Raw genomic sequence first — 25,998 nt, forward strand, 5'->3', positions numbered from 1 at the left:
ACAAAATGGACGCTTGCTTAAGCGTCGAGAGAGAATTGGAAAGGTTGTCGCAAAAATACAACAACATAAAGGAACATACAGATACTTCGTTGGCAGAATTAAGCAACCAGATTTCAAATGTTCAAGAGGAGTTATCGAAAAGTGAGAAAGAAGCTACATTTAAGATTTTATTTCTACTAGAGAAGTCTCTCCAAACTCGTTTTTACATACCGATAATCGCCAGTATCATTTGAGTATCTTATTTTAATTACTGGGATTGTACAGGAAAATGTATCTCTTCATAATTTACATATGTATAAGAAGCGTTATTTTTTATTAAGCTGTACGTTTATAGTTAATTCTACCCTTACGCACATTTCAATTCTTTTAGCATTACGTAAAATTGTACGGAAACCAAAACAGTTTACGCTCTTTACAAATGCACGATTTTCTGTCTTTCTTTCGCTCTAAGTTGTTTCAATTTATAATTTAACAGATAATTTTAACTAGAAATCAATTATATTTTGTGAAATTTAGAATGAATTTTGGGAATTGTTGTTAATCTCAATTTATTTCTAAATTGCTGTCATTCAAATGGAAACATTTTTATTTTCAGTTCATGGATTGAATTCATTTGTTTCATTTGATTTTGGTCCAAGTTTTACCTTTTTTTCATTTTTATATGTAGTGAGTAAAGATGATGAGGTATCCCCATTACAGCTACACCTCCTTAACCAGTCGTCCAGGAAGATTAAAGACACAGTTTCAAAACTAGCCACAGAGCACAAAGAACTGCATGGTGGGATCTCAAAGATAGGAAAAGCTGTTGATAGAGTAAGCCATAATATGTTGTATGAGAGGAGAAAGTTGGGGCTGTTTCAAGGCCTGGCTGGGACAATATGTGTTCTATTTAAGTTAAAATATTTTTTGTCTTTTTAGTTTGTAAATTTCTACTGGCTTGTTGTTATTTGCACATGTATACCAGAGGAGGTATCCAGTCAACTCGCCGACGGTCCAACTTGCTGACGCCAACTTGCCGACGTATAAAATCGGGTAGAGACATTGGCGAGTTGGTCCTCAATCCATTAAACTTATTAGAAGTTAAACATACAGAAAAGTAAACGATATTTAGTAAAAAAACACTGGTGAACATTGGTGAACATCAAACAGAAGCTTAAATATTGGTGAACATTGGTGAACATCACTAATGACCATAACAGCTTAAGACGCAAACAAGTTTATAATTATTGTGCAACAACAACACCGTAAAGACTCATCATGTCAATCGCTCAGATTTTTTAAAAAAAACTTGGCTTTTTAGACAAGATCTTTAGTAAAAAGCAATTCTTTTTATTTGCAACAAAGTTTATAAGGATCTCAAGGCGAATAAAGCAAAGTAAACATCGCTGGCTGTAGACGCAAATGAGTTGTGTGACAACAACACCATAAAGACTCATTATGTCAATCGCTCAGATTTTTTTAAAAAAAACTTGGCTTTTTAGACAAGATCTTTAGTAAAAACCAATTCTTTTTATTTGCAACAAAGTTTATAAGGATCTCAAGGCGAATAAAGCAAAGTAAACATCGCTGGTTGTAGACGCAGATGAGTTGTGTGACAACAACACCGTAAAGACTCATCATGTCAATCACTCAGATTTTTTAGAGAAAACTTGGCTTTCTAGACAAGATCTTTAGTAAAAAGCAATTCTTTTTATTTGCAACAAAGTTTATTGAAATCCTTATAAACTTTGTGGCAAATAAAAAGAATTGCTTTTTACTAAAGATCTTGTCTAGAAAGCCAAGTTTTCTTTAAAAAATCTGAGCGATTGACATGATGAGTCTTTACAGTTATGTTGTCACAATAGCTCGTTTGCGTCTGAAGCGGATATAGTCATTGGCGATCTTTACTTTGCTTTATTGGCCTTGAGATCCTTATAAACTTTGTTGCAAATAAAAAGAATTGCTTTTTACTAAAGATCTTGTCTATAAAGCCAAGTTTTCTTTAAAAATCTGAGCAATTAACATGATGAGTCTTTACAGTGTTGTTGTCACACAACTCATTTGCATCTACAGCCAATTTTGTTCATTGGCGATGTTTACTTCGTTTTATTTGCCTTGAGATCCTTATAAACCTTGTTGCAAATAAAAAGAAATGCTTTTTACTAAAGATCTTGTCTAGAAAGCCAAGTTTTCTTTAAAAAATCTGAGCGATTGACATGATGAGTCTTTACGGTGTTGTTGTTGCACAATAACTCGTTCGCATCTTAAGCTGTTATAGTCATTGGTGATGTCACCAATGTTCACCAGTGTTTTTTTACTAAATATTGTTTACTTTTCTGTATGTTTAACTTCTAATAAGTTGTATTGGATTGAGGACCAACTTGCCGACATCTCTACTCAATTTTATACATCGGCAAGTTGGACCATCGGAGAGTTGACCGTAATTCATCAGAGGATAATGCCCTCTGCAGAAAGATAGTTTCCAAGTTTTATTTTTGTTCTCAAATCTTTGCCTCTCTACCAACTTTTCAATTTTCATGTTCTTGATAACATGGTAACATAATAAAAAGAAGAGGGAAAGCATTGCTTTGTCAGTTTTTGCTTCAGTTGATACTCCTGTAATATTATTTGTGTTCTGAAGGTTTTCCTGACAGCCCTCAAATTCCACAAAATCTATCAGAAAACTCCTTTAAATGCTGAAGGAACAACACAAGTGCAGTTTGACTCAAAAATTCGAAGTCCACTTTATTTTGTATGTGTGACCAAACATATAACATCATAAAAATTTAAATCATTTGAATTAACCAATGAGCGCATGCCTGAAATTGAACAATAATAAGGAAAGAAAGTCCTAATTGTGTGCCATGGCGCAAGTGCTAACTGAGTTCTTTCAAAGTTTTTATCAATGCCATAAATGCAGAAAAGGTTGCATTAATATGTATTATTGATTGTTGCTTTCCAGAATTTTGTGATAGATAACACAACATGTAGTCAACCAGGGGTGTTTGATGGTGAAAATGCATCTCTGCTGAATGAAGTTTTATGTGAACATCTCTTGCGACAAGGGAGATTAGACATTGCTGAAGAGTTAATAAAGGTAAGGATTTAATCTGCTAAAATCCATGATCTGATTCTGTTGATTCTTTTTTACCTGTAGGATAACACTATTTTTAGGTTTCAACTTCTTTGTTACCCACAGGTGATAGGTTTTAGTTAAAAAGTGTCTCTTGCTGGGTGTATAGGAATAGTATACATGTGTTTTTATTATCTTAGCTGTCAGCCTGTCCAGGATGTGTTAAATGATATGGCTATTAATTTTATTTTTTTAAGATTTTTCTCATACCATACAGCAGTGGTGGATCCAGGAGAGGGGCCTAGGACCCCCCTTGTTCTGGGTTAAAAAAAAAAAAAAAAAAAAGAATCATAGAAGGAAGAAAAACTACCAGGGCAAGTGACAAAAAAACCAGGTTCTCTCCTTAGCTCAAGGTCTGGATCCGCCACTGCTGTACAGTGCTTTCCATAAGATTTGAAGTAGCTTGCTACCTCCATAAAGCATTGCTGGAGAGTACCAGTTATATGAAAAACAATTTTGCTCTCATTAGCCCATTAGTTCCATTCGGAATAAAATGGCTTTAAACAGAGTTTTCTATGTTTAACTTTGGTAAATGATCATTAGATTTTAGTGTCCTTTGTAAAAATTGTTTAACTGATTGTTTATTTTGTAATCAAAATCCTCCATTTGTTGACTTGCAAACCTGCTGCCTGAGATTCACACAAAATGTCTTCCAAAAGGGCATATGGTTACTGGTTACTGAAACTTAAGTCAATGCAATGTATGTTCTCGTAAACTGAAAATCTTATTTTGCCTGGAGATGTGGTATACACTGTGATAAGACAATGTCAGTAGTTTTTACTCAAAACTTGTTTATAAAGGTAAAAGTTGTCTGAAATAAATCTAAAAGATCTCTAGTCATTTCAGGTCTCACTTGTTGAGTTTGTTTGAAAGCTTTCAAAAGGTCACAGAAAGATCAAGAATGGTGGCAACCATCCAACATTGCTAATGCTAAACACTTTCAACAGGCAGTCAGCAAAAATAATATAGATAATATCCTGTGTGCATCAAATTTCTGTATACACTTGTTCTCAAATTTTGAGGCTACTATATTTGCCTTGCCAAGCCAGATTCTATTGTTTTCCATTCATGCATCCTTCTTTGACTCACAGTTCCTTAAAGTATTTGAATTGCAATGGCATGATCTTTGTTTACAGAGTTTTCTTCTGCTTGCAATTGGAAACAAACCTCTCACTCCCCTGCCTCGAAGTGCTGGATGTAAATTTTGTGATTGCAAGTCTTTCGTTTTTTGTTGCTTTCTTTGTTTTACTGGGTGAAATTAAATATATGCAGCAGTGAATTCCACTTCCTTCATGCTAGTCTTCAGAATTGTTCATTACTGGTTGATTCAGCTTCTACTAATGCTCACATAAGATAATTGAATTAAATCAATCAGCCAATGAATTTTAGCTGTTCCCACAGCTCATGTTTTCTATCAGATTGTAAACAATAGTTGAGCCACCAATTGCTTCTCAAACAATCACTCACCCATTGAAGCATTAGCTTACAAAAAGGTCTTCGTCGATATTCGCAGCAAATGCAGCCTTTTTATAAAAGGTTATATGATAAGTGTTCAATGGACTTTTCAATCTCTCTCTTCATAGCTAGGCTAAGCCTAGGTTAAGTATCTTTAAGCAAAGTTAACATCTTTGCAAAAATTTCCAAATTTGATATATATGTGCTATTCATCAATTTTGATTTTCAAGTTTGTTTTCTAACTAGCATATAAAACATACAATTAAGGCAATTTAAACATTCTCAGCCATATTTGCTACACTGTAATAAATATTACAATCTGAGTTTGTTAACACTTACAACAGGAAGCCAATCTGCAGATTGATGATTCACGAAGAGAACCTTTCACTGAACTCAACAGAATCCTGGAGGCTTGTAGAGAGAGAAACTTAGACCCAGCTCTACAGTGAGTGAATACATTGGGTTTTTTTTTTTCCCCCCCCCCAAAAAAAACTCTAGAGAGCATTACAGGTACATATAAGTCTTAGAAATGAGGGGTATGTACATGTAACTGTTGTTTCATTAAAGCTCAAGAAATTTGTTTCCTCTTCCTTAATGGGATACAAGTTCATAACTGTCTTTTATATATATTAGTAAAAATTTTACCTACCTAGATGAGCCAAAGACTACCTGCAGATTCATGCAATTTTTATACTTACATTTTTTACATTGTTATGAACAAAAAAGTGTCCATAACAGTGGGTAGGTGGCCCATACTGTCAGTAGTCTGTCATCTTTTGCAGGCTACTGTACCTTATTTTCTTTGATTATTGGTGACAAAAAAATTTACAATATTGAAACACCAAATGATTTTGTTCAGTAGCCATTTCTTTATTTTATAAGGAATTAAATGCATAATTAACCAGTAACATGGATTCCATGTTCAGAATTTACTTGAATAACGCTGTAAAGTTTGGTGAACACCCAGACATTCTCATTTTATAGTTCCCAGTCTCTGTATTCTGATTAAACAATCACATCATCCGAGGAATGTTGGCTGCCAACCATTTCTCATCTGTGTTCTTCCTTAAAATTAAGTAGAGTTTTGCATGTCTGATAGAAGTTCTTAACAAAACGGAAAGAGACTCAAGTGTAACTTGAGTATGTAAATGAATATTCATTCACCATTCTTTAGAATAACATTTTGTGATCTTTAATCCAACCACAGAAAACAACAAATATCCATAAAACATTGTAGCATTTTCACTTACACTTTCGCAATTATTCTGAGAGGCAACCATTATTAAAACATCTTATTTAGTATTTATCAGTTTTGTCTTTGCACTTCACTTCCTGTCATGTCACTTAACCCTTTATACCCTAACATAAGTATACATTTTTTCCATCCTGTCGTCTAAACATTTCCTATAGTTCTTACAAGGAGAATTATGGGTCAAAAGGTTGATAACATTGCTCTAAAAGTTATCATTTCTTTTTACTGTGAAACTTGATGGAGTAAGTAAGGGCTTTTAAATTTTAGAGAGTTTAACTGTCTGTGCTTGTCGGGTTTCTGTATCAAAAATGAGCCCTCACTTAACTTTTCTTGTGATTTAGATATACATTTGTGTCTTTTTTTTGTTTTTGTTCTTTCAGATGGGCTCAGTCCAGACACATGGAACTCAAACTAAGGGGTAGTTCTCTTGAATTTAGATTACACAAATTAAAATTTCTTGATCTTCTTAAGGAGGGTCAACATAAGGAGGCCCTTGAGTACTCAAAACAATTTGCAAGCTTTGCCTCAGACCATACTAAAGGTAAGACAAGTGTTTTTAAATTTTTATTTTGGACAGAAAGTTCTTTAATGTTTTCATGAGCTTTGCATCAGACCACTGTGTTTTAAAGAGCACATCTTGTACTCTTTTCTCCACAGATGTACAACAGCTGATGGCATGTCTCTTGTACAGTCGCAAGGGTATTGAGAATTCACCATATGCTTCTTTACTGGACCCAGTTCATTGGCTTGACATCTGTGATGTGTTTGCTAGGGATGCCTGTGCATTGTTAGGTTTGTCATTAGAGAGCCCTCTACAGGTGTGCATCACAGCAGGCAGTGTGGCTCTACCATCACTTCTTCAGATCAGACAAGTTATGCAGCAGCGACAGGTCACAGGTGTGTGGACATCTAAAGATGAACTTCCGGTAAGTATTTTTTTAAATCACTGTGGAATAAGTTGTGATTTTCTATTGCAACATCGTTATTTTTTTTAGAAGAGTGTTAATTTTTAGAACTACTTGTGTTCACAATGACAGCACATATTGAGACAATTCGACTTCCAATCCTCCATGATCTTTTCCTCTCCCCCTCTTGAGCCCCCAACCTCTTAACTTCATTAAAAAAAATAGGCACCCTACGGGTTCACGAGTCCACGTTGCGCTTTTTGTTTACACCGGGTCTCAAATATCCTCTTAGGAGGCTCAAATATCCTCTTACAGGACTCACTTAAGACTTTCTTAAGCGCCGCTTTTAGTTAGAAAGGTTCTTAATATGCAAGGCAAACCCATAGAGGGTTCATTTTGCAGAGCTAGAGCTGAAAGCAATCGAGAGTGATGCGACTCATCAAATCAGAGGTACAGCCGAACCGAAAAAAAAAAGCTACCCGAACTAGGCATAACTCTAAGTAAATAGGTTATTGAATGCTCTACTGAAGGTAACGATTGTGCAACTAGAATCAAAACTACCACTTCCTTGATGAAGTTGAGCTCGACTCTTAGAAAAAGCACCCGCATGCAAACGGTGCGAACAAAAGTGAAAGTCAAAGTGGCTGTGGGCCTCTGAACTCGGAAAATGAACTATGAAGGGGTGAAATACCGAGGCCACTGAACTGACTTCGTATTTGGAAACTTTTGGTCCTCTGACTGATAGCACACTGTCACGCTCAAATTACGGTTGCTTGCTTAGCGCAATGGATTGTGCTTCTCCCCATGAGCGAAAGGTCGAGGTATCCACCCCAGGCGCTTTCTCTTTTTTCATTTTCCTCTTTTTTTTTAAATTATCTTTCACAAGCATATGATATTTAATCTCTTCATTCGGAACGTCACCTTTTTCTGAACAGAAATCGGCATTCGTGAAGCCAATTACCGAAGCATTACGTCTGTTTTTCCTTTTCTGCTTTTTGAAAAAAGGGGAGGTCATTCCAGAATACAGTTTATCGATCAATATTGTGTTTTTGTGCGATCGAGTATTCAAATTCCGGATCAACAATGGTTAAAAAGAAGGCTTATAGATGCTGAAATGTAAGACAGCTTGTCGCCCTCATTAATCAGTACATTTATCTGAGAGCCTCGTCTGCGCAAGATTTGTGTAACCCTGAGTTGAGATCTTATGCATGTAGTCTTAATTTTAATCGAATTTTCATTCATCAGTAAAATTATCTGGTGTCACATCTTAGCTGTCGGTTAAATACACGTTATTTTTCAGCAGACTGTTAAAATTTTGACTAATTCTCAGCCATCAGTTGAGCCCCATGTGGGAATTCGAACTGATCATGCGAAAGCAATGTACACTAGCGGACTTACCAAAAAGCTAACAGAAATGGAACGAAGGAGTGATTGAGTGACCAATGCAAGGGGTGAATTTTAGGTCATAACAATAACTAGGAAATTTGCTTTCAGCCATTTTCCCAAATGATTTACTGTAATGTTTGTATGTGTAAGCCCGCCACGAATGATGGGAATGTTTACGGATGAACTCATGGGCACGATAACAAGGAGTCTACGTTGCCTCAAACCGTAGACTCAAAAAGCATTCCATCTTTTTCTGGGGATAGGGAATCATGCATGATTTATTTGATAACAATTTCTACTACTGAGTCTTGGTATTTTGAGCGATTGATGTGTTTTAGAGCATCTTTTGACTTTTGTAAAAAATTGTAAGCTTTTTCGTATGGGTCAGTATGTAACTACTTGTAAATAGATATATCGGCCATTCATATCTGTTATAATGGGAGAACGTGGTATATTTTTGTAAGGTATGAATTAATGTAATGAGTCTCCAAACGGCTGAAGGGACTTTTGGCTGCTTATTGAGACTCTGTGTTCACTGCTTAACCAATGTCCACATGCAACTATCTCAATCGACCCCAGTTGAAATGAATTTCAATGTTTTCTTGGAACACCCCTTTCAGTATTCTTACCTTTCTATCACCACCCCTGCCCTTTGACTTGGGACTTTAAATGCACGTCAGAAAAGCCATATGGAAATAATTTCTGACCACGTTTCTGTAGAACCAAATTACTACTAGCACGAGATTGATAGTAATTGAGGTCTTATTATTTGTTGTTTATGTTTTCAGGTTGAAGTTGACCTCGGCCCACAGTATCGTTACCATTCACTGTTCGCCTGTCCCATTTTACGGCAACAGTGTACAGATGCAAACCCTCCCGTTCGACTGTCATGTGGTCATGTGATCTCTAGAGATGCTCTCAACAAGCTCACAAACGGAAACAAGTACGTCATGACGTGTTATGGAATAACTTGCTATTTTAGTTTTAAAGAGTAATCGCAATCTCGTCCATACAAGAGGAAGTTTTAAGTCCGCGCTCAGTTACTTTTCATTGTTAGCTTAGCTCTAACATTAAGAATTCCGTTAAAAACCTTAGATCTTAAGATTGTTATCATTAACGACAGTGAATATTTGAATGTCATACATTTGTTGGTGACCGTCGCATAACTTTGATGATCACTCTCGTCTTCATTGTCACCAATCTCTCTCAAAGAGAGCATTTCATTTGAGTATCTTAAACCTAGAGCCAGAATTGACAACGACCAGTCATAATCAAGGGAACTAAAGGAAAAGAGGAAAGGGAAACTCAGGCAAATTGCTTGAAGCACGTGAAAGTGCGAATGATCAAAGTGCGATTGGTTTTCTTTTAGCATTAGATTGGTTGATTAGGGTGTGGTTAATTATGGAAAACCTATCCAAGCACCCTATTGTTCTCTTACCAACTGAAAAGCTTATTGTTTTCTGTCACCAGAGTGAAGTGCCCTTATTGTCCGCTGGAGATGACTCCAGGCGATGCTCGACAAATTAATTTTTACTGAGAGACACCATAAAGAAACATTCTAGTTGCGCATTCCACAGCGGTCCGTTGTTATAATCAAGCATATCATACTCTACGTGGCACTTGTTAAATTTTATTTGAAGAGATCACGGTGCTGAACTCAAGGACAGGGAAAGGCTGATACCCAGGGGTTCACCGGTACGCTCGACGTCAAGAAGCGGACGGTCAGACCGAATGAAAAAACTTGGTATTCAGTCGCATCGTTGATCGCCGATGTTTTCCAAACTACTTTTATTCTACCAAGCACTTTCTGTTTTTGCAATGAAGTAGGCTGAGTTCAAAAGGCAAATGTAGTTTTTTAAGATTCGTGTCAGGGGTGCGGGTTTCGAGAAAGGGCCGGCCAGGATTTTAAACGATATGCGACGTGAGTGAATGGAAAACTTAACTCACAGTACATTGTCTTTATGTTTAGTTTTGATCGACATTGTCTCGGAAACATCTTCAAAGGGCCAACACCGCCTGTGAAACAAGCTTTTACTCTCTCTCGACTCAGTGCGCAGACATAGCTGCCATGTCTTGTAGTCTTTCTCAAACAAGGTTAGGTCATTCAACAACGGAACTGAGGGCTTCAGCCGGAATTGTATGCGTCTGACAATCAATGAGCATTTTTAACATCAATTATATTGCATGTTTGGCACATAAATCACTGATATCTTTGTCGCCCCTATCTAAAACTCTTAGATTTGTTGTAAATATTAATTAATTTTATGAGGAATCAGGAAATGGCTTTTTAACGTTCTTTACTCTACGGTCAACCGCGAAATTCGTACCAAAGTGTTTCCGTAAGTCATTGCGTGCAAAACGTGTGAGGCTATGACTATTCACAGACTGAGGAAAAAAAGAGATAAAGGTATATCTATATTTAGGAAGCATGAAATGTATATTTTCCAGATGTATTTGTGGCCTTTGTTATAGCTATAAGCGCGAAAAAGTTAACGAAGGTAAGGGTGTACATACTGTACTATAAATGAAGTTTATGAGGTATACAGCATTACAGTACTTATGAGTTGTTCAACTGTTTCGCAACTGCATGAAAAGTTGCTGTTTTCCTGTTTTCGTTCCATAAGATTGAGAAGTGTTTTGATGATTTGTGGCTTCTGTTATGTAGATATTATCAATTGTTTAATCACTTTTTATCTGCTATTTATACAATTTTCACAGACTTCCAAAACCCTGAGGCTATCATTTTAGTCTCGTACAATTCCACTGAGGTTTTCTCACGCTTTCAAATGATTTATACCGATCGGATAATAACCCTATAATACCGATCGAATAAAAACCCTATTTAATATAATTTTTCAAGAATTTTCCTTGAGGCTTTAAAGGAAATACCATATTCTTAGTTGGGTGAGTTGTTAACTCTGTGTAACAGTACTGTTTTTTGTGGTTGAAGCTAATTAAATATTTTTGAAGGCCCGATCGAGTTCTTGTTATTCTAGCATTTTAAGAATTTATTGGCTGGAAATAATGACTCAAAGCAAAAACGTGCTCATTAACTAAGTTAACGCCATTTTGTAATGCGCTGTTTCTTTGTTCCAAGCCATGGAAGTTTTCAGGTTGTCTTTATAGAACCTTTTTGTCTTTTTCTTGGACAAGATCGAACTTCAGCTTTGATCATTGCGTCAAGGGCGGAGAAAACTGCTCGGGCGAATACAATGGTGTAGGTGCCGCGGCCGTGTCTGTTTCTAATCTAACCGAAAAATCCTTGCACAATTAAACCGCAATCGGCCTTCTTTGGACAGTCTTCGGTGTAACAGTCGTCGACCATTAGGAACAAGTTGTCTTGTAAAGAAGTCTGCAGCGAAGTGAGGTTGGCTCCAAACACATTCATCCAGGCAGTTTGGAACTGTTTTCGGAATACTTCGTGTTCTCTGTCAATTTTTGCGAATTTTTCCAAAACTTCTTCTGTTAAAATTTTCTTGGACGACAATAGCTTCACTTGGTGTCCCTTCTTCATTTTCAAGGAATTTGAAATGTCTTCACTGTACTTCATTCATAGACAAACTCCCCTTAAACTTACTTCAAGGAAAAGACGGTTTTCTCACCATAAAAGCAGTTGAAGTAAGGCAATGACTTTACTGGCACGTTGAAATACTCAATGCATGTTATTTCGAGATACGTATTTATAGACCAGTTCGCAAATGCGCATTGATATCTTAATTGCGTGAAGTTAGGGTGGCTAAACAAAACTCTTTGCACGCAAAGTCTGGTTTTCTATTGTTTATGACGAGCCACTCATTTCACCCAATCGAAACCAGAAATATTATCAACTGCGTAATCGTTTTGTTTACCAGTGTATGTTTTCCAGCTACTATTAGCTTTGTCCACCTAGTTAGTAGAGAAAAGACATTTATTTTGAGCGTCTTATTGAAGTAAAACAATGCTCATCACAGCACTCACCTGGTTGATGTCGTGCGGACTTCCTAGTGGATGTAGAAAAACAAAATATCGTTTATTTCAATATTTGGCATGTCATGAGTATTTTATCAAATATTTTTCCAGTTTGAGAATTGTCGGCTGTTCAGGCATTTGTAACTGAATTAACCATATCAAATAAACGAAAAAGCCAAACATATTATTTTGTTGGTTAATATTTTGCCTCTTGAGGACTAATGAGCGCAGAATTTACTTCATATTATTCCCACGCTCTCGCGTTTAAAATTTTCAGCATTTATTTTTGTTCTTTTTTTCGCGTCATACCGGATACAAGGGCACGCTGTGGTGCATGTATGTCTCTCACACTACTTTTTGTGGCAATTGTACTATGAAAATTTTAGACGTGTGAAAGTTCACAAACTTAAAATATGGAAATTGTCGGAAAGATTTGGGATGGCGAAACGTGAAGTAATGGGCTTGAAAATGCGACTAAAATACCACAAGTGTTGTTCAGTTTTCACCCGTATCGATTCGCGGAAGGTAGTTGATTATCAGTGAAACGGTGTGTTAAAGAAGACGAAAAGATCAACTGAAGTTGAACGCTCACACACGTTTAATAAATTCCCACTATTTTTGGTTTTGTCGGTCCACATTGTGTGCAGGTGACCCACTTTTTTTACGGGTTTTCAAATTCAAGATACAATTATTGACACTGACGCTAGGCTATCAGACACCATAACACCATCCAAAGGAAAACTGTAGGAGTAAGTGGTCGATATTGCTTACTTTTCGTTAATTTATGATAAGTACCGTTGTTAGTAATGGCTAAATTTAGAACAAAAGACTCGATATGTAGATAAATCAAGGCAACAGCTTGACCATCTGTTTTTAAGGCGCCCAATTTTTAATTTTATTTTTTTGCTTTGAAAACAGAGATAAATTCGATCTTAAGAAAATGAAAAATACTCTCGGGTAATTGTGTCAATTCAGAATTGCAAAGTCGTCACGTTGTGTGATGTTGCAATTCATTTAGAAGTCAAACAAACTTTCCACACAGTCCTTTCGAGAGGCGTTTGCAGATTTATCCTACCAGATCGTTTTTTTTTTCAATTTCTGAGAATTTTGTGGCTGGTGAAAGATGTTCGGCTGTCACCTTTGCATAACAAACTACTTTAATTCTTACCAGTAATCACCAAAGCTTGGCTATTTCAAACAAATCTTTTTATCACGTACTTGATCCAATTCATTTTACTTCACTTATTTTGATCAGTTGCTTCCCAATTATTTCGAAGCAGATCCTGTAACAAGCTTTGTGTCTTTGAATTTCGTTGAGTAACCCAAACGCCGGCAATTATTCCGCAGTCCACGAAAAAAATCTTATTATAGTTCATATGGCGCTACAAGGAAGGTATTGTCCGACTTTGTTTGCGCCATCTGTTCTGTTTTGGCCCTAGAGGGCGGACAGTTCATCCGAAAACAATTCAACTTTCATATCGATGGGTCTTTATTTGGTTAGCGATCATCAATGAGCTTTCTGGTTTTCTTAAGTTAATTTGGAGCGCTGTGGGATTGGTTATTTGGACTTCATTCCAAAATAAATCGTAGCTTTGTCAGGTTGCGAGACAGCGTAGATCTTGAAATAGAGATGTGACGTGCTTCCGTTTCACCTGCACAACAATGGGCCAAAACACTTCACCTCCGGTGGGTGGTACTAAATTTAGATCGACCCAACCGGGCGGTGCTCCGTGCAGCTTGGCTGATTCAACACACAATCACGTCTCCGTCGGATAAGAATAAGACCAGATGTGCTGTGAATGATGTTCTCATGACAAGCTGTCGAAAAGTTATTGGCGTTGATCTGACTGTCCATAAAATAGCAAATTTTCCGCATACTGCTTAGAAGAGGCTACGTTGTTGTGAAATAAAGAGAGGTGGAGAGCTCCGGAGTCTTCGCGATTTACATTGAAAAGAAAACTAACCATGGCTGAAAAGACAGATTCTCGAAGAAGATCAAGCTCTAGTTCTTTGACTCGTTGTCTTTTAGAGGAGTACGCCAGGCTGGACAACGAGGCGGCTGCGTATAAAACTCGCTACGAGGAGGCTTACGTTGGTGCGTATGGATCAAAAGACGCGGCTCGTCTAACTCAAAATCTGCGCGATTTTTTACCAAGAGACTCTACTTTGGACTTATGCTCTCCATGTGGAAGAGAAATTTGTCAAGTATTTGTGAGCTTTTTTGGTTGAGTTTCTCGCTGTAGAGGAGATTGGAGAATTCACGTAAAAGTCGTAAGTGCGAGTCGTAGGAGCCCTTAATATTGCGGCCGAATCGAATCTCTTCGTCAACTTCAACAACGATGACAATCTCCAGCCGTTTTCACCGACACCACTTAATGTCATGGTGCATTGGTTTGTAGACTGAATAATCGTCGCGTTGCGACCGACATATTCAGAGATTTATTTGCGAGAACGCTGACTTTATTTTGGAAAATGCTATGTAAATTATGGGGCGGTTTATTAAGAACCTTGCAACATTAAGAACTTACTCGGGGTTGTAAAGAATTTTGCATTTTTTAAGTTCAAGGAAACATATTTTAAAACGGTATATTGCCAGCGAATTGTAAATAAATTGAATTTAATTGTAATTAATATTAATAATAAAGCAAACTGAGTGATAACGCTATCAGGTGATTGTGTGACGGCCAAATAATTGATGTGATAAAACCGATAGGAGTGGCGGCCAACCATAGGTAGTCTGGGCTATGTTTTCTTAAGACAAGCTTATACAGTACTGATAAGCTGAGGCACGCAACATGAAATTCCAAAGGCGGAAATTCTTCTTCTGTGTTAGTGCTACCACAGTTTTTCAATTTTTTCACGCTTCTTTCTCATAACTTCGCTAACTGAACGTACTGTACTCGTAACAGCAGAAAGAAAGGAAAGGAAGAATACGAAAGGAATCGTTAAAAAAAAAACAACAACAACAACCCAGGAACTTCCAAACAAAAATGATCGCGCAGGAAACTTATATTCGGCTCCAAAGCTTGAACAACTGAGAAGATAACGCGCAGATGGCTTATTTAACCTCATCGAGAAAGTGTTGTTCGCCTGGAAGGTCGTTGTAGCGATATTTCTTTCGTTTATTCATTTATTATTGTCCGTATTTCATGCCACACACAGTGCCGGGTGTAATGAAGTTGCGGGACTTACTGTCGACATCACGAAATCGAGATATAAAAGTTGCATATTTGTGGTTCAAATCATCAGATTCCCTTTAGTTTTATCAATTTTTTAGGGTTACTGTCCCTTTAGGTCGACCTATTTAGAAGTTAGATAAAAACTTGAGCAGCTATAAAACTGATGTTATTCTTGAACGCCTGAAATGGATTTGACGATACTTGCTAGCAGCTGTACGCATTATGCGGGAAACTTTCAAATTAGCTCTCTGTCGGAACAGATCTTGGCATTAAAGTCAAAAGTGTAAATCTATTTTGATGGATTAAAACAAGCGGGCATCATAACAAATTTTCGAAATGCAATTAAAACGACGTAAGGATATTTGTATTGGTTTCCTGACTGGTTGAAAAATAAAGTTTCCTGTATGCTTCCCCTTGTGGGACAAAGCCGAAAGATGGAGACCATCCTGGAGGACCATCCAGGTGACTAGCCTGAAGCAAATGAAATGTCGGCGGTGCCGTGTAACTAGGGTTCTGTTGACAAATGCTTCACTTGACTATTAGGAAGAGGTGTATGTACTAGAGCTTGGTCGGATCCTTTTCTGGCCTCTTAACTTAGAGTGGGGTTTATCTGAGAACATGATCACGATTTGCGAACGACTGAAGTAAACGTACGATATTGATCGGCACAACTTCCCACTCAGGTGACAATAGTGTATGGAACAGTGAGGAATAATGCATGTGAACTTAGGGAGGTTATGTTCTGTTTTCAAAAGTCAACGACAATAGATTTTTGTAAGCTAATGCTAATTTTGTTTTGTCGGTAAACTTCCTTCCTTGCACTGATATCCTTCAAGGAAAGTCTCTCGAGTTTCCATTTGAAATCTGGGCGGAAAATACACGAAAGATGTTAATGTCTTCTATTTTCCGCGACGAAGTCATGTTTGGCTCTAGTTTTTTTTTTTGTTTGTTTCTGGATAAGATAAATAGAAAGGGATGGCATCATGCTAATATTAATTTGTTGCTCAGTTGCGCAGCCCAAGTAAGTAAAAATGGGAACATGTCGGTCTCGAAAAAACAGTGATCATTTTCAAACCACCAAAAGGCGAATTCCTAGAATGGCATCAGCCACACAAATACCTAGAAAGATGACTACAGGAAACGGATGTTTCTTGCAAACTAGACATAGTGAAAGCTTTTATGGTTATGCTTTTTTGGCTGGAAAACAAATGCGAGGGAACATTATCACTGTGAAGAGAAAGACCAAAGAAAAAAGACTTGCATTACCAGTGTTATGTTAGCCAGCAGAAAGTATTCAAATAATTGGAAACTCTTTATTGCACTTGAATCGCTCTCCACGATAACCTCACGGAATAACTTAAGCTGCATAGTCTCCATCGCGAACCTGGGTGTGAAAAGTTAACACCGTCTAAACATCTTATAATTAACATCATCAGAAACCTGACCTGTTTCCTAATTACAGAATCTCCGAAAGTTTATTACCACATATTTTCTCCCCTATATTATGTTAGCTTCTCGATCAACCTAACCATATTAATTCATTATTATATTTCTGTGCGCTTTCGTTTTCCACGCAAGGGCCAAAGGTACATAACACAAATAATTGTCCATGTCCACTTGAGAGAACTCTATGACCGCTAATTGATGGAGTAGTCAATTTTTAGTGTCTTTACACGTTTGCCAACTACTTCCTGCATGTGAAATATGATTTCAACAAATTACCGGAATGAACTCGTGGATATACATTATAGGAGTTCTTTTGTCATTTTTGCGACATTTTTTCAATCGCGATTTAAGGGGCGCCCACCCAGAAGAAAGAGATAAATAGCATAATAGTACCATCTCTACCAGACATTCTTTTGGTTGAAGAAATGATAGTTCCGAGATAAACTCTTCATCAATAACACTTCAAATATATAAAAAAAAACATCGATAACATCTCGAGTGCTCAACAGAGCGCAACAGGAATGCCATTGCTGTTTCTTGCATTATGTAGGACGCTTGAACCTTTCTTGTGAGTGTGTGTTTGAGGTGAACGGCCAAGCTCTCGTGAGGACGGTGCAATGTCTGCCGTACATCAAGTCTGATCAAACCCATGGCTAACTTACAATGCCTTAGGTTTAACTTACAATGCCTTAGGCAACAGAGCGCAACAGGAATGCCATTGCTGTTTCTTGCATTATGTAGGACGCTTGAACCTTTCTTGTGTGTGTGTGTTTGAGGTGAACGGCCAAGCTCTCGTGAGGACGGTGCAATGTCTGCCGTACATCAAGTCTGATCAAACCCATGGCTAACTTACAATGCCGTAGGTTTGGGTTCACCATAGACCGAGGGTCACCAGACACCAACTTCGTTGGGGAATCGAACCCCACACACTTGGAACGTATGAACCTGATAATAAATGAGCTAACCTATAGCAATCGAGTTCTCTCTAACTCAGTGGTAAAGCATAGGAGCGCGATACCCGATGGCAAGGTCGTATCAAAACGAAAGTGTTGTGCGTGTAAATGAAGTAGAATAATGAGAAGGGGTCGAAAGCCCGGTTTTGGGAGGGGGGGGGGACTCAGACTTGTCACACGCGATGGACAAAACCAGTAAAATCTTTCTTTTTTTCGACGGCTTAAGTTAAAATTTACTATCTTTCTTATTTTCTTCACAAGAATGTTAAATTCGTGGAGCATTTTTTCAGGATCAGTTAACAAAAATTCCTTAGATAAGTAACAAATGGTTATGGAACATAAAACAGTGAAGAATGATGCGTTGTTCCGTTTTATACTACCAAACTGTAGATAGCAAAGATAATTTGGTTTAATCAACTGAGATGATAATGTGAATTGGCCATCGTAACGAGTCTCTAAAGCTGACATTTCGCGAGTTAGCCCTTCATCAGATAGGGAAGTTGGGTTTTGGGCCAGTTCTTGATAAGGCCATTTACTACTTCCCATGGAAAACGTTTAGTTGTTTTACCGAGCCATACGGATGAATTAGTACTTCTGCTTTAATCGATTCTTTTCTTATCATTCAGAGATCAAGATTGGGTAAAATCTCTGAGGATGTTTACTGGAGGAATAAATGATACGTGACTGCATAACACCTTGATGACTCAGTAAGTATCAGAGAAAAGGATCCACTTGAACATACGTGAGACTTTCCTTGACCTTTAAAGCAGCGCGAAGGGAAGTTGTTCTCTATTTTCCAAACTAAATACGATGGTCTATTTTAGTGGACCCTAAGGCTTAAGATAGATTATTCTCAATTTTTCTTAATTTCGTAAGTTATATTCAGAGAGGATTATCGATATCCTGCGGTGATTGCAACTGATGAAAAAAATGTGTCAACAAAGTGTCAACTATTCTTTTTATGGAGTTGGTTTAAGACCGCGCACAGCACTGTGCAAAATTACTGACACCAACATATATTGAAAAGTAAAACCTTAAATGAGTGGTCAAAGAGAAGGCTATTGACGACACTGAGAAGGCTTTGTTAACCCCTTCTCTCCCAAGGTCTATTTAGTAATTCTCCTTACTGTCTGCAATGCAATTGTTACAATGTTAGCTCATAGAACTTGGTATTGGATCGACTAATAATTCCTTAATTGATCTCTATTCCCATCACTTTCCTGCTTAATATTGTATTGATATTATTAAGGAGAAATTCTGCCTCAGTCACAGTCATGGGAATTACAGGGAAAACCTCCGGAGGGAGAGAGGCTTTCAGTCGTAGTCATTTCAATTCCCGTGGCGATTTCAGTGAACCTGGTTTTGAATATAATTGACTTTGTCTGGATTACATTCTTGAGCTAGTTAATGGAAATTAGATAACGGTTTATTCAAAATTCCATGCGGCAAATATCTCCCACTTTGATAATTTCTAGTTTTCTGGAGGGCATGTACGCGTGTGTCGACAGAAGAGTTAATAGAATTTGTTAAATTTCCTCCCCCACTCAAAGCGTTTGTGACGGTTGTCTACTCGTGAGGTCAAAGTTGAAAACAGTCAATAATGAACGCAAGCAAAATAGTTATCATGGTGGTTCGCGCACTGTGAATACCAGAAAAATATTTCATTGTCGCAACTTTGGTAACTTGATGAAAAGAAGATCAAGCGGAACTACTCAAAATTTTCAGGGTCCAAAAAATTTATTCCAAAAAAATTATTCCCGTGAACCTTCTGCATCCTTTCCATAGAATTTAAGTTAAGATATCAACAATGAGAAGGAATAACTTCCTACGACAAGAGCTCTTATTCTTGTCATTTTTATCATATTTCCATGGCTTCTTTTTCACCTAAGAAAGCAGCTTTTTCAGAGGGTTATAAAATAACATTTAACTTAAAGGTTGTCGTTTTGAAATAACCGAAATTATAGCGAGTGCCAGGGGTACTGGTAATCGGCTTTTTGCTTTCTTTGACTGATAACCTTTTATTGTTCAACGGTGGAAGATGTTTCTTTTGCGATAATCTTTCCCCGAGGATTGTGAACATACTGGAGATACTCCGCCTCCGAGTTTTAAGTTCTTTTTCGATGAGGATATACTCGAGAGCCAGCGAGCAAGCCTGTAGGCTGGCTAGCCGGCGCGTTTTTCCGCCAGCGGCAAGATTTGAGACGAGTTGGGAGGGGTTTGGACTTATTTTTAAAGTGCTAGACCCCTTGCTGACCTCTTGTCGTCGGATACTTTCTGGCGGGTGAAGAAACACTCGTACCAAAGCACTTATAATGAGGGCCTGTTCGCAAGTTACTCTTGACGAAAACACTAGTTCGCTTATTTTGGATAGAAATGAAAAATGCTGAAAAGATTGATGGGCTGGTAGCTGTTACGAAGGTTTTTTCTCTTGTATTACACTGGCTCGTTTTACTGCGTTTCAAGACCCTTAGTACTTTCGCGGTGACTTTTGAATCCGTTACGTACATTCACTTCGCCGTTCCCTTTTTCATGTCTATCACTTTCCGTGTTCCGTTTTTATTTTTATTCCCCTTAAAACTTGAATGTGCCTTTTTTAATCTGGTGGCTTCTACACTTAAAATCAATTTTAGACTTAAATTGGATAAATCAAATTAAAAAAAAAAATTAACAGGAAATTGCATCGCTGGTGTGGCTCAGTTGTGGTTTCCCCTTCAGGATATATCGCCGAGATCGTGTCAGAAGCCAGGATGACGTTAAAATCCCATACAAAAAAGGAAAAAAAACAAAGTGCGAAAGGCGGTGAGGGATAAATAACACCCAAGTACATACACGCCGACCGAATGAGCACGAGAGAGATGAGAGACATTTTGTAGGCACATGTCCTCTTGAATTATTATTTTTGTTTGCCGTGAGTAATCGCTGATAGGCGCCTGTGCCGCGCACTCCGTCCGTTTCCGGCCAATTTTCGAATAGATGCGCTGAAGAAGTGAAGGGGGAAAATACAATGGTGGATGTATTTGAGACAATTTTGTAATGTATTCCCTTTGTTACTTAAATGCTATTGATGGTCCACTCGTCAAAAGTTCCTTGCAGAAAATTGTAGTGAGATTAATATCCAATTAGATGGCCACCCAATTTGCAGGGTTGAGCATGCCAAATCATTAGGTTTAATTATTGATGACCGACTTTCATGTTCTAATCACATCAAAGAACTATGCAGAAAGATATCCTCGGCAATAGGTGCTCTGAGGCGCATTAGGTCCCTCATTTCTCAGTCCACTGCAGTACAAATATATAACGCTTTAATCCGACCTCATTTCGATTATTGTGCCCCCGTTTGGGATGGATTGAGTTCTTATCTATGTGAGAAACTACAAAAATTGCAAAACCGAGCAGCTAGGGTTATTCTACAAGCCAACTGTGAGGTAAACTCAAGCCTGCTTCTTGAAACTTTGAAGTGGGACCAGCTATCATTAAGAAGAAGAAAGCAGAAAGCTATAATGATGTTTAAATCCCTTAACGAGTTAGCCCCAGTGTACTTGCATGATTTATTCAGTGAGCAACACACAGACTATGACTTACGTGATTCGTTCCGTAAGTTAAACTTACCCAAGCCGCGCACTGATTATTTGAAACGTAGCTTTGGCTATAGCGGTGCCTTACTGTGGAATTCTCTTCCGGAGAATATTAGGGCGATTAGATCAATTGGGCAGTTTAAGAAGGAAATCAACCGCGCACTTGAAACATTCGATTCCCACTCGGCAATCTTGTAAATCATTTTTTATAATTATTTTAAATTTTTAGAGATGATTGTAATTAAAATACTATTAGTATAACTGAAGGTTCTTAACCGAGTTTAAATAAAGATCTACTATTGCAACTACTAGTGAGACTTTTCCTTAGTTCCCAGGGCCCGCCTTGACGCAATCGTTCCGGGGAAGAGTGGTTCCTGATACTCTTCATCAAAATGGCGGCTCAGGGTATGTGGAGAAGATGGCCTAAATGTCGAGAAGTGTTGTGGCCTTCACATCGATGGAAAGAGAGAGAAATTCGTCCTTTGTGTAGGAGATTTAGTATAGAAACAAAAGAAATGGGTAAACGATTTCCCTGGACTTTATTGGGTTCATTAGCTGTTGGTTTCTCCCTTGGATATCTGTTATCCAAGCACAGAGAGAATGAACTGGCTGGTAATCGTAGCCTGACGGTTGCAGCAAAGACAAAATTTCAGGATGGGGTAAATTCAGCCGATTCTGGATCACCCCCACGATCTGCAACGTTCAACTTTATTGCAGACGCTGTGGAAAAAGCTGCACCCGCTGTTGTGTACATAGAAATCACGGGACGACGCGCGGGATTCGGGTTCATGGGACACACAGGTCCCACTAGCTCGGGTTCTGGGTTTATAGTAACTGAGGACGGTATGCTTCTGACAAATGCACACGTCGTAGAGAACGCTGCAAAAGTGACTGTGAAGCTAAAGGATGGAAGGGAATTTAGTGGCATTGTTGTAGATCTTGACTTTGAAAATGACCTGGCAGTCGTGCAGCTAGAGTCGGATAAGGTACAAACTTATCAAAAATTTACATTTTTAGGGTTGCGTTGCTTTTAGTGGATAATAGCTCAAGAAATTTTCTCAATAACAAACAAAATTGCATGAGTTGATAGGGCCAGCAGTCTTTTAAAATGTGTACTAGTGCTTATTAATTCCAAATTGCACATGAAAAATTGTGATTACATGTTGATAACATAATAAATTATGCTGCGGCAAAGTGGGCTGATATAATGTTTAGATAATAATTTCTAACCCTGCAAATTTCTATATGTGTTACTTGGCCACAAAAGTTGTGTTCAATCAAACCAACAATTTTCTTTATGTTGAGACCCCAACTGAATATTTACTACCCTTTTCTGGCCTGAATAACCTCTCTTCTGCATTGTGTTAACTGGAAACTGCATTTTTTTTCAGCCAATCAGAGTGATAACATAACAAACAAACAAACATGTAAGGTTTGTTTACCAGAATATTTTAATAATAAGCTAAACACTTCATGCAGGCTCTCTCATCTTTATTCTAGAATATTAAATTCCCAACACTTACCCTTGGTTCATCATCTACAATTAGACCAGGAGAGTGGGTTGTAGCTATGGGCAGCCCTCTCCAGCTCAGTAACACTATAACAGCTGGGATTGTCAGTACAGTGCATCGTGCAGGTGGAGAGATTGGACTTCCAAACCCAGAGATGGAATATATCCAGACAGATGCAGCAATAAATGTAATTTGATTTCCAGCAAATGGAAGTTTTTACTTACAGTACATGATGTTGTTTTCAACTTTTTGTAATCACTTTACTCTTAAATCACTGTGGCAACCTTTCTTGGATTTTAGGTGGTCAAATGGTGACTTTGAAAAAAGTTGAGCTTGAAGCCTTGAGGAGCCATACAAATTTTATTTACACTTTGATTATTGGGCTGATTTTAAGTTGATGAAGGGGTAAGTTTCTAAAGAAACTGTGGTGCTGCGTCGGTGGGAGAGTATAGCAGGTAATTTAGTGTTAACAACTGGGTTGAAAACGCAAATTAGCCACTGTAAAGAGTAAAAAAGCTGACGTTTCGAGCGTTAGCCCTTCGTTAATCGCTCTGACGAAGAGCTAACGCTCAAAACGTCAGCTTTTTTACTCTTTACGGTGGCTAATTTACGTTTTCAACCCAGTTGTTAACACTAAATTACCTGATTTTAAGTTGAATCTGTTTCTTTCTTAAGGTTGGAAACTCAGGAGGACCTCTGGTTAATCTGGTGTGTATGAAGACAGAGAGAAAAGAGTTTGATGATCTTGGAAGAATCCTTAAGATCATGAACAATAATATCAATAAGATTCCCTGTTCCCTGTTTTATACCTTAAATCAGAGATCTTCACTTGGCTTTGTATGGATGGTCATATTTATTAAAAGGAAGTTAATTACTATTTCAAGCCATGTCTTTCTTTGTTTTATGTAGAATGATATCATTTAGTCATGTCGGTAAAACTCTACCATTCCACCTCTTTTATAATGGTTATGTTACTACCCTTTATTGAATCCTTTTTGTGTTCATTTATGTATACTAACCAACTGCAGACCTGAATGAACATGAATATTTCTATAGTCATGGTGTTTTTTTTTCTTTTTCACTAACGTTTCCTTTGCTTCTACATGTAGTTCAGTAAAACAGAAGATAGATTAAAATTTTAGAATGTAAACTACAAGCGTCATCACTACAAGGCTCTTCATATTATTATTAAGGAGATTACAGTTTATCTTACACCTCCTTCTTAGACACACACACAGCCTTGTCCCCAATCACTTTGTAGTTGTCTATGGCACACCAAATCTTTCTTTATTTTCCAAGTGCAAACCTTTATTTCCACAAACTCATTACTGCAACCACCTTTCACCACTTCAACAAACTTATTACCTTGTGTGCATGCCTGATGGTTTTACATTGTAGGTAAATTGAATGGGCACTGCATTTATAACATAATTTTTTACTGTTAGTTGAGATACCAGTTCCTGACAAGACTTTTGTTTTGTTTTAGGATGGTCATGTTATTGGGATCAATGCAATAACTGTAAGATTTGCAAGTGGAATTTCATTTTCCATACCTATTGACACTGCTAAAGAGTTTCTATCACAAGCAATAGAGAGACTTAAGAGTGGTAAACTCGCACAGAACAAAAGTTTGAAGAGACAACTGGCTCCATATGAACGCTGGTATATTGGTGTCAGCATGTTGACACTGACTCCACAGATACTGGAGCAACTGCGGCGAAGGGACCAAAGTTTCAATAAAGTGAAATCTGGAGTGTTTATTCCACAAGTTAACTATGGATCACCAGCACATAGGTAGGATTTTGAAAAAATTGTTGGGTTAAATCCTTCTCCAAAAATTGTGGCTGAGGAAACTTGGCTTCTGAATAAGCACCCTGATTTTGTTTTTCAGCTGTGAAATAGTGACTTCATAGCTGCAAAAGTGCAGGAATACAATAAATGGGGAATTATGGAACCGTGGATATACAGTCAGGGGTTTTGAGAACTATACCATCTTTGTTGGACTTGAAGCACAAATTTATTTGATATAGTGAGGCACATTGGTCAGAACACAATATCCAGATCATGTATTTTAAAAATTATTCATCTTTAATTTGGAAGCCATTTTAGGAAAGGTGCTATGGCTTGAACTTCTTGTGCTCCAACTCACCTTTCACTTAGTTGCAGTGCTTGTTATTCTGGGATTATAAAACTCAAGAATAGGTGTTCTCTCTCAACCATTCAATTATAAACCAGGAAGACTTTTTTACCTACAATTGGAGATGAAGGCAAAGATTTTATTTTAGACTAATGCTTGAGATACATATGATTTTAAGATGGTTTTAATTATTTCTTTCAGGGCTGGTGTGCTACCTGGTGATATAATAACAAAAATAAATGGCAACAAAATAGTGTCCAATAAAGAAGTGTACCGACATGTAAACAGAGGAGAAACCTTTGAGGTTGAAGTAAAGAGAGGGGATAAGCATCTCAAGTTCACCCTTGAACCTGAAGTTGTGGGATAAATTTTTGTTCAGGGCTTTTACACCTGCCTTGGCACATAATAAATTTGATTAATATTAAATTTCCTACAGTTCTTCACTTCACAAGTTGTCTATTTAGGAAGCCCAGTGCAAGAAAATATCCAAAGGATAACCAACTATGCAACATAATTTCACACATCTCACTCCCTGTCAACCAGTTCCAGAAACTCACTAGAGGAAGTTTCAAAACTACCATAAATTGGTAAAATGATGCGCTCTGATTCAAATAAAAAGCAAATTATGAGGGAATGAGCTGTCACACATGGTCAATGTGTTTGGTAGTGCATTGTGAGGCAGAAGACAACTAAATTCAAAGCAGGTGCCTCATCTTAAAATGTGTATCATTTTAAGCCTTCTCACTACCAAAGGGAGAAAGTTGATCTATTCAAGGGGAGGAAGAGTGACTAATCAAAGAAGAGCAGGAAGTTTCTACCACTACTCAAAGTGCGATTTTAGAACACCTTTTCAATAAACAAATTCAAGATCAATAAATGAATCCAAAGTTTATGAGTTTCCACAGCAAAAGACTTCCTTGAGATTGGAATCTTGAGTTTTGCATACTTTTTCTATGTACAGTTGTGCATGTGAAAATGTAATAGTATACATTTTTGCTAAAAATGTGTTGCAAAACAGAAAAGACATCACACATGTTTGTCTTGTTCCCGGTAAACATTTTTATTACAAATATCTCCAACAGTTGAAGTACATAATATAGTTGCAAGATGTGTGCAAGATAATCTTTTTAATAATACTA

At 37.6% G+C, this 25,998-nt stretch overlaps 2 protein-coding genes across 2 annotated transcripts; both read left to right on the forward strand.

Moving 5' to 3' along the window:
• LOC131788823 (E3 ubiquitin-protein ligase RMND5A-like) lies at positions 1–12,162 on the forward strand. Its single transcript, XM_066164855.1, has 8 exons — positions 1–141; positions 668–813; positions 2,942–3,076; positions 4,912–5,012; positions 6,200–6,360; positions 6,477–6,745; positions 8,899–9,053; positions 9,581–12,162. Exons 1-8 carry the CDS (start codon positions 6–8, stop codon positions 9,645–9,647), a joined length of 1,170 nt encoding a protein of 389 aa, XP_066020952.1. The 5' UTR covers positions 1–5; the 3' UTR covers positions 9,648–12,162.
• Positions 12,163–18,152: 5,990 nt separating this feature from the next.
• Positions 18,153–25,996, forward strand: LOC131788755 (serine protease HTRA2, mitochondrial-like). The gene is made up of 6 exons (XM_059105843.2): positions 18,153–18,343; positions 21,540–22,197; positions 22,712–22,909; positions 23,398–23,430; positions 24,209–24,516; positions 25,061–25,996. The coding sequence occupies exons 2-6, from the start codon at positions 21,604–21,606 to the stop codon at positions 25,224–25,226; spliced, it is 1,299 nt and encodes a 432-aa protein (XP_058961826.2). The 5' UTR covers positions 18,153–18,343; positions 21,540–21,603; the 3' UTR covers positions 25,227–25,996.
• The last annotated feature ends 2 nt before the right edge of the window (positions 25,997–25,998 follow it).

This window comes from Pocillopora verrucosa, chromosome 1 (assembly GCF_036669915.1).
Source record: "Pocillopora verrucosa isolate sample1 chromosome 1, ASM3666991v2, whole genome shotgun sequence".
In the NCBI taxonomy this organism is placed as follows: domain Eukaryota; kingdom Metazoa; phylum Cnidaria; class Anthozoa; order Scleractinia; family Pocilloporidae; genus Pocillopora; species Pocillopora verrucosa.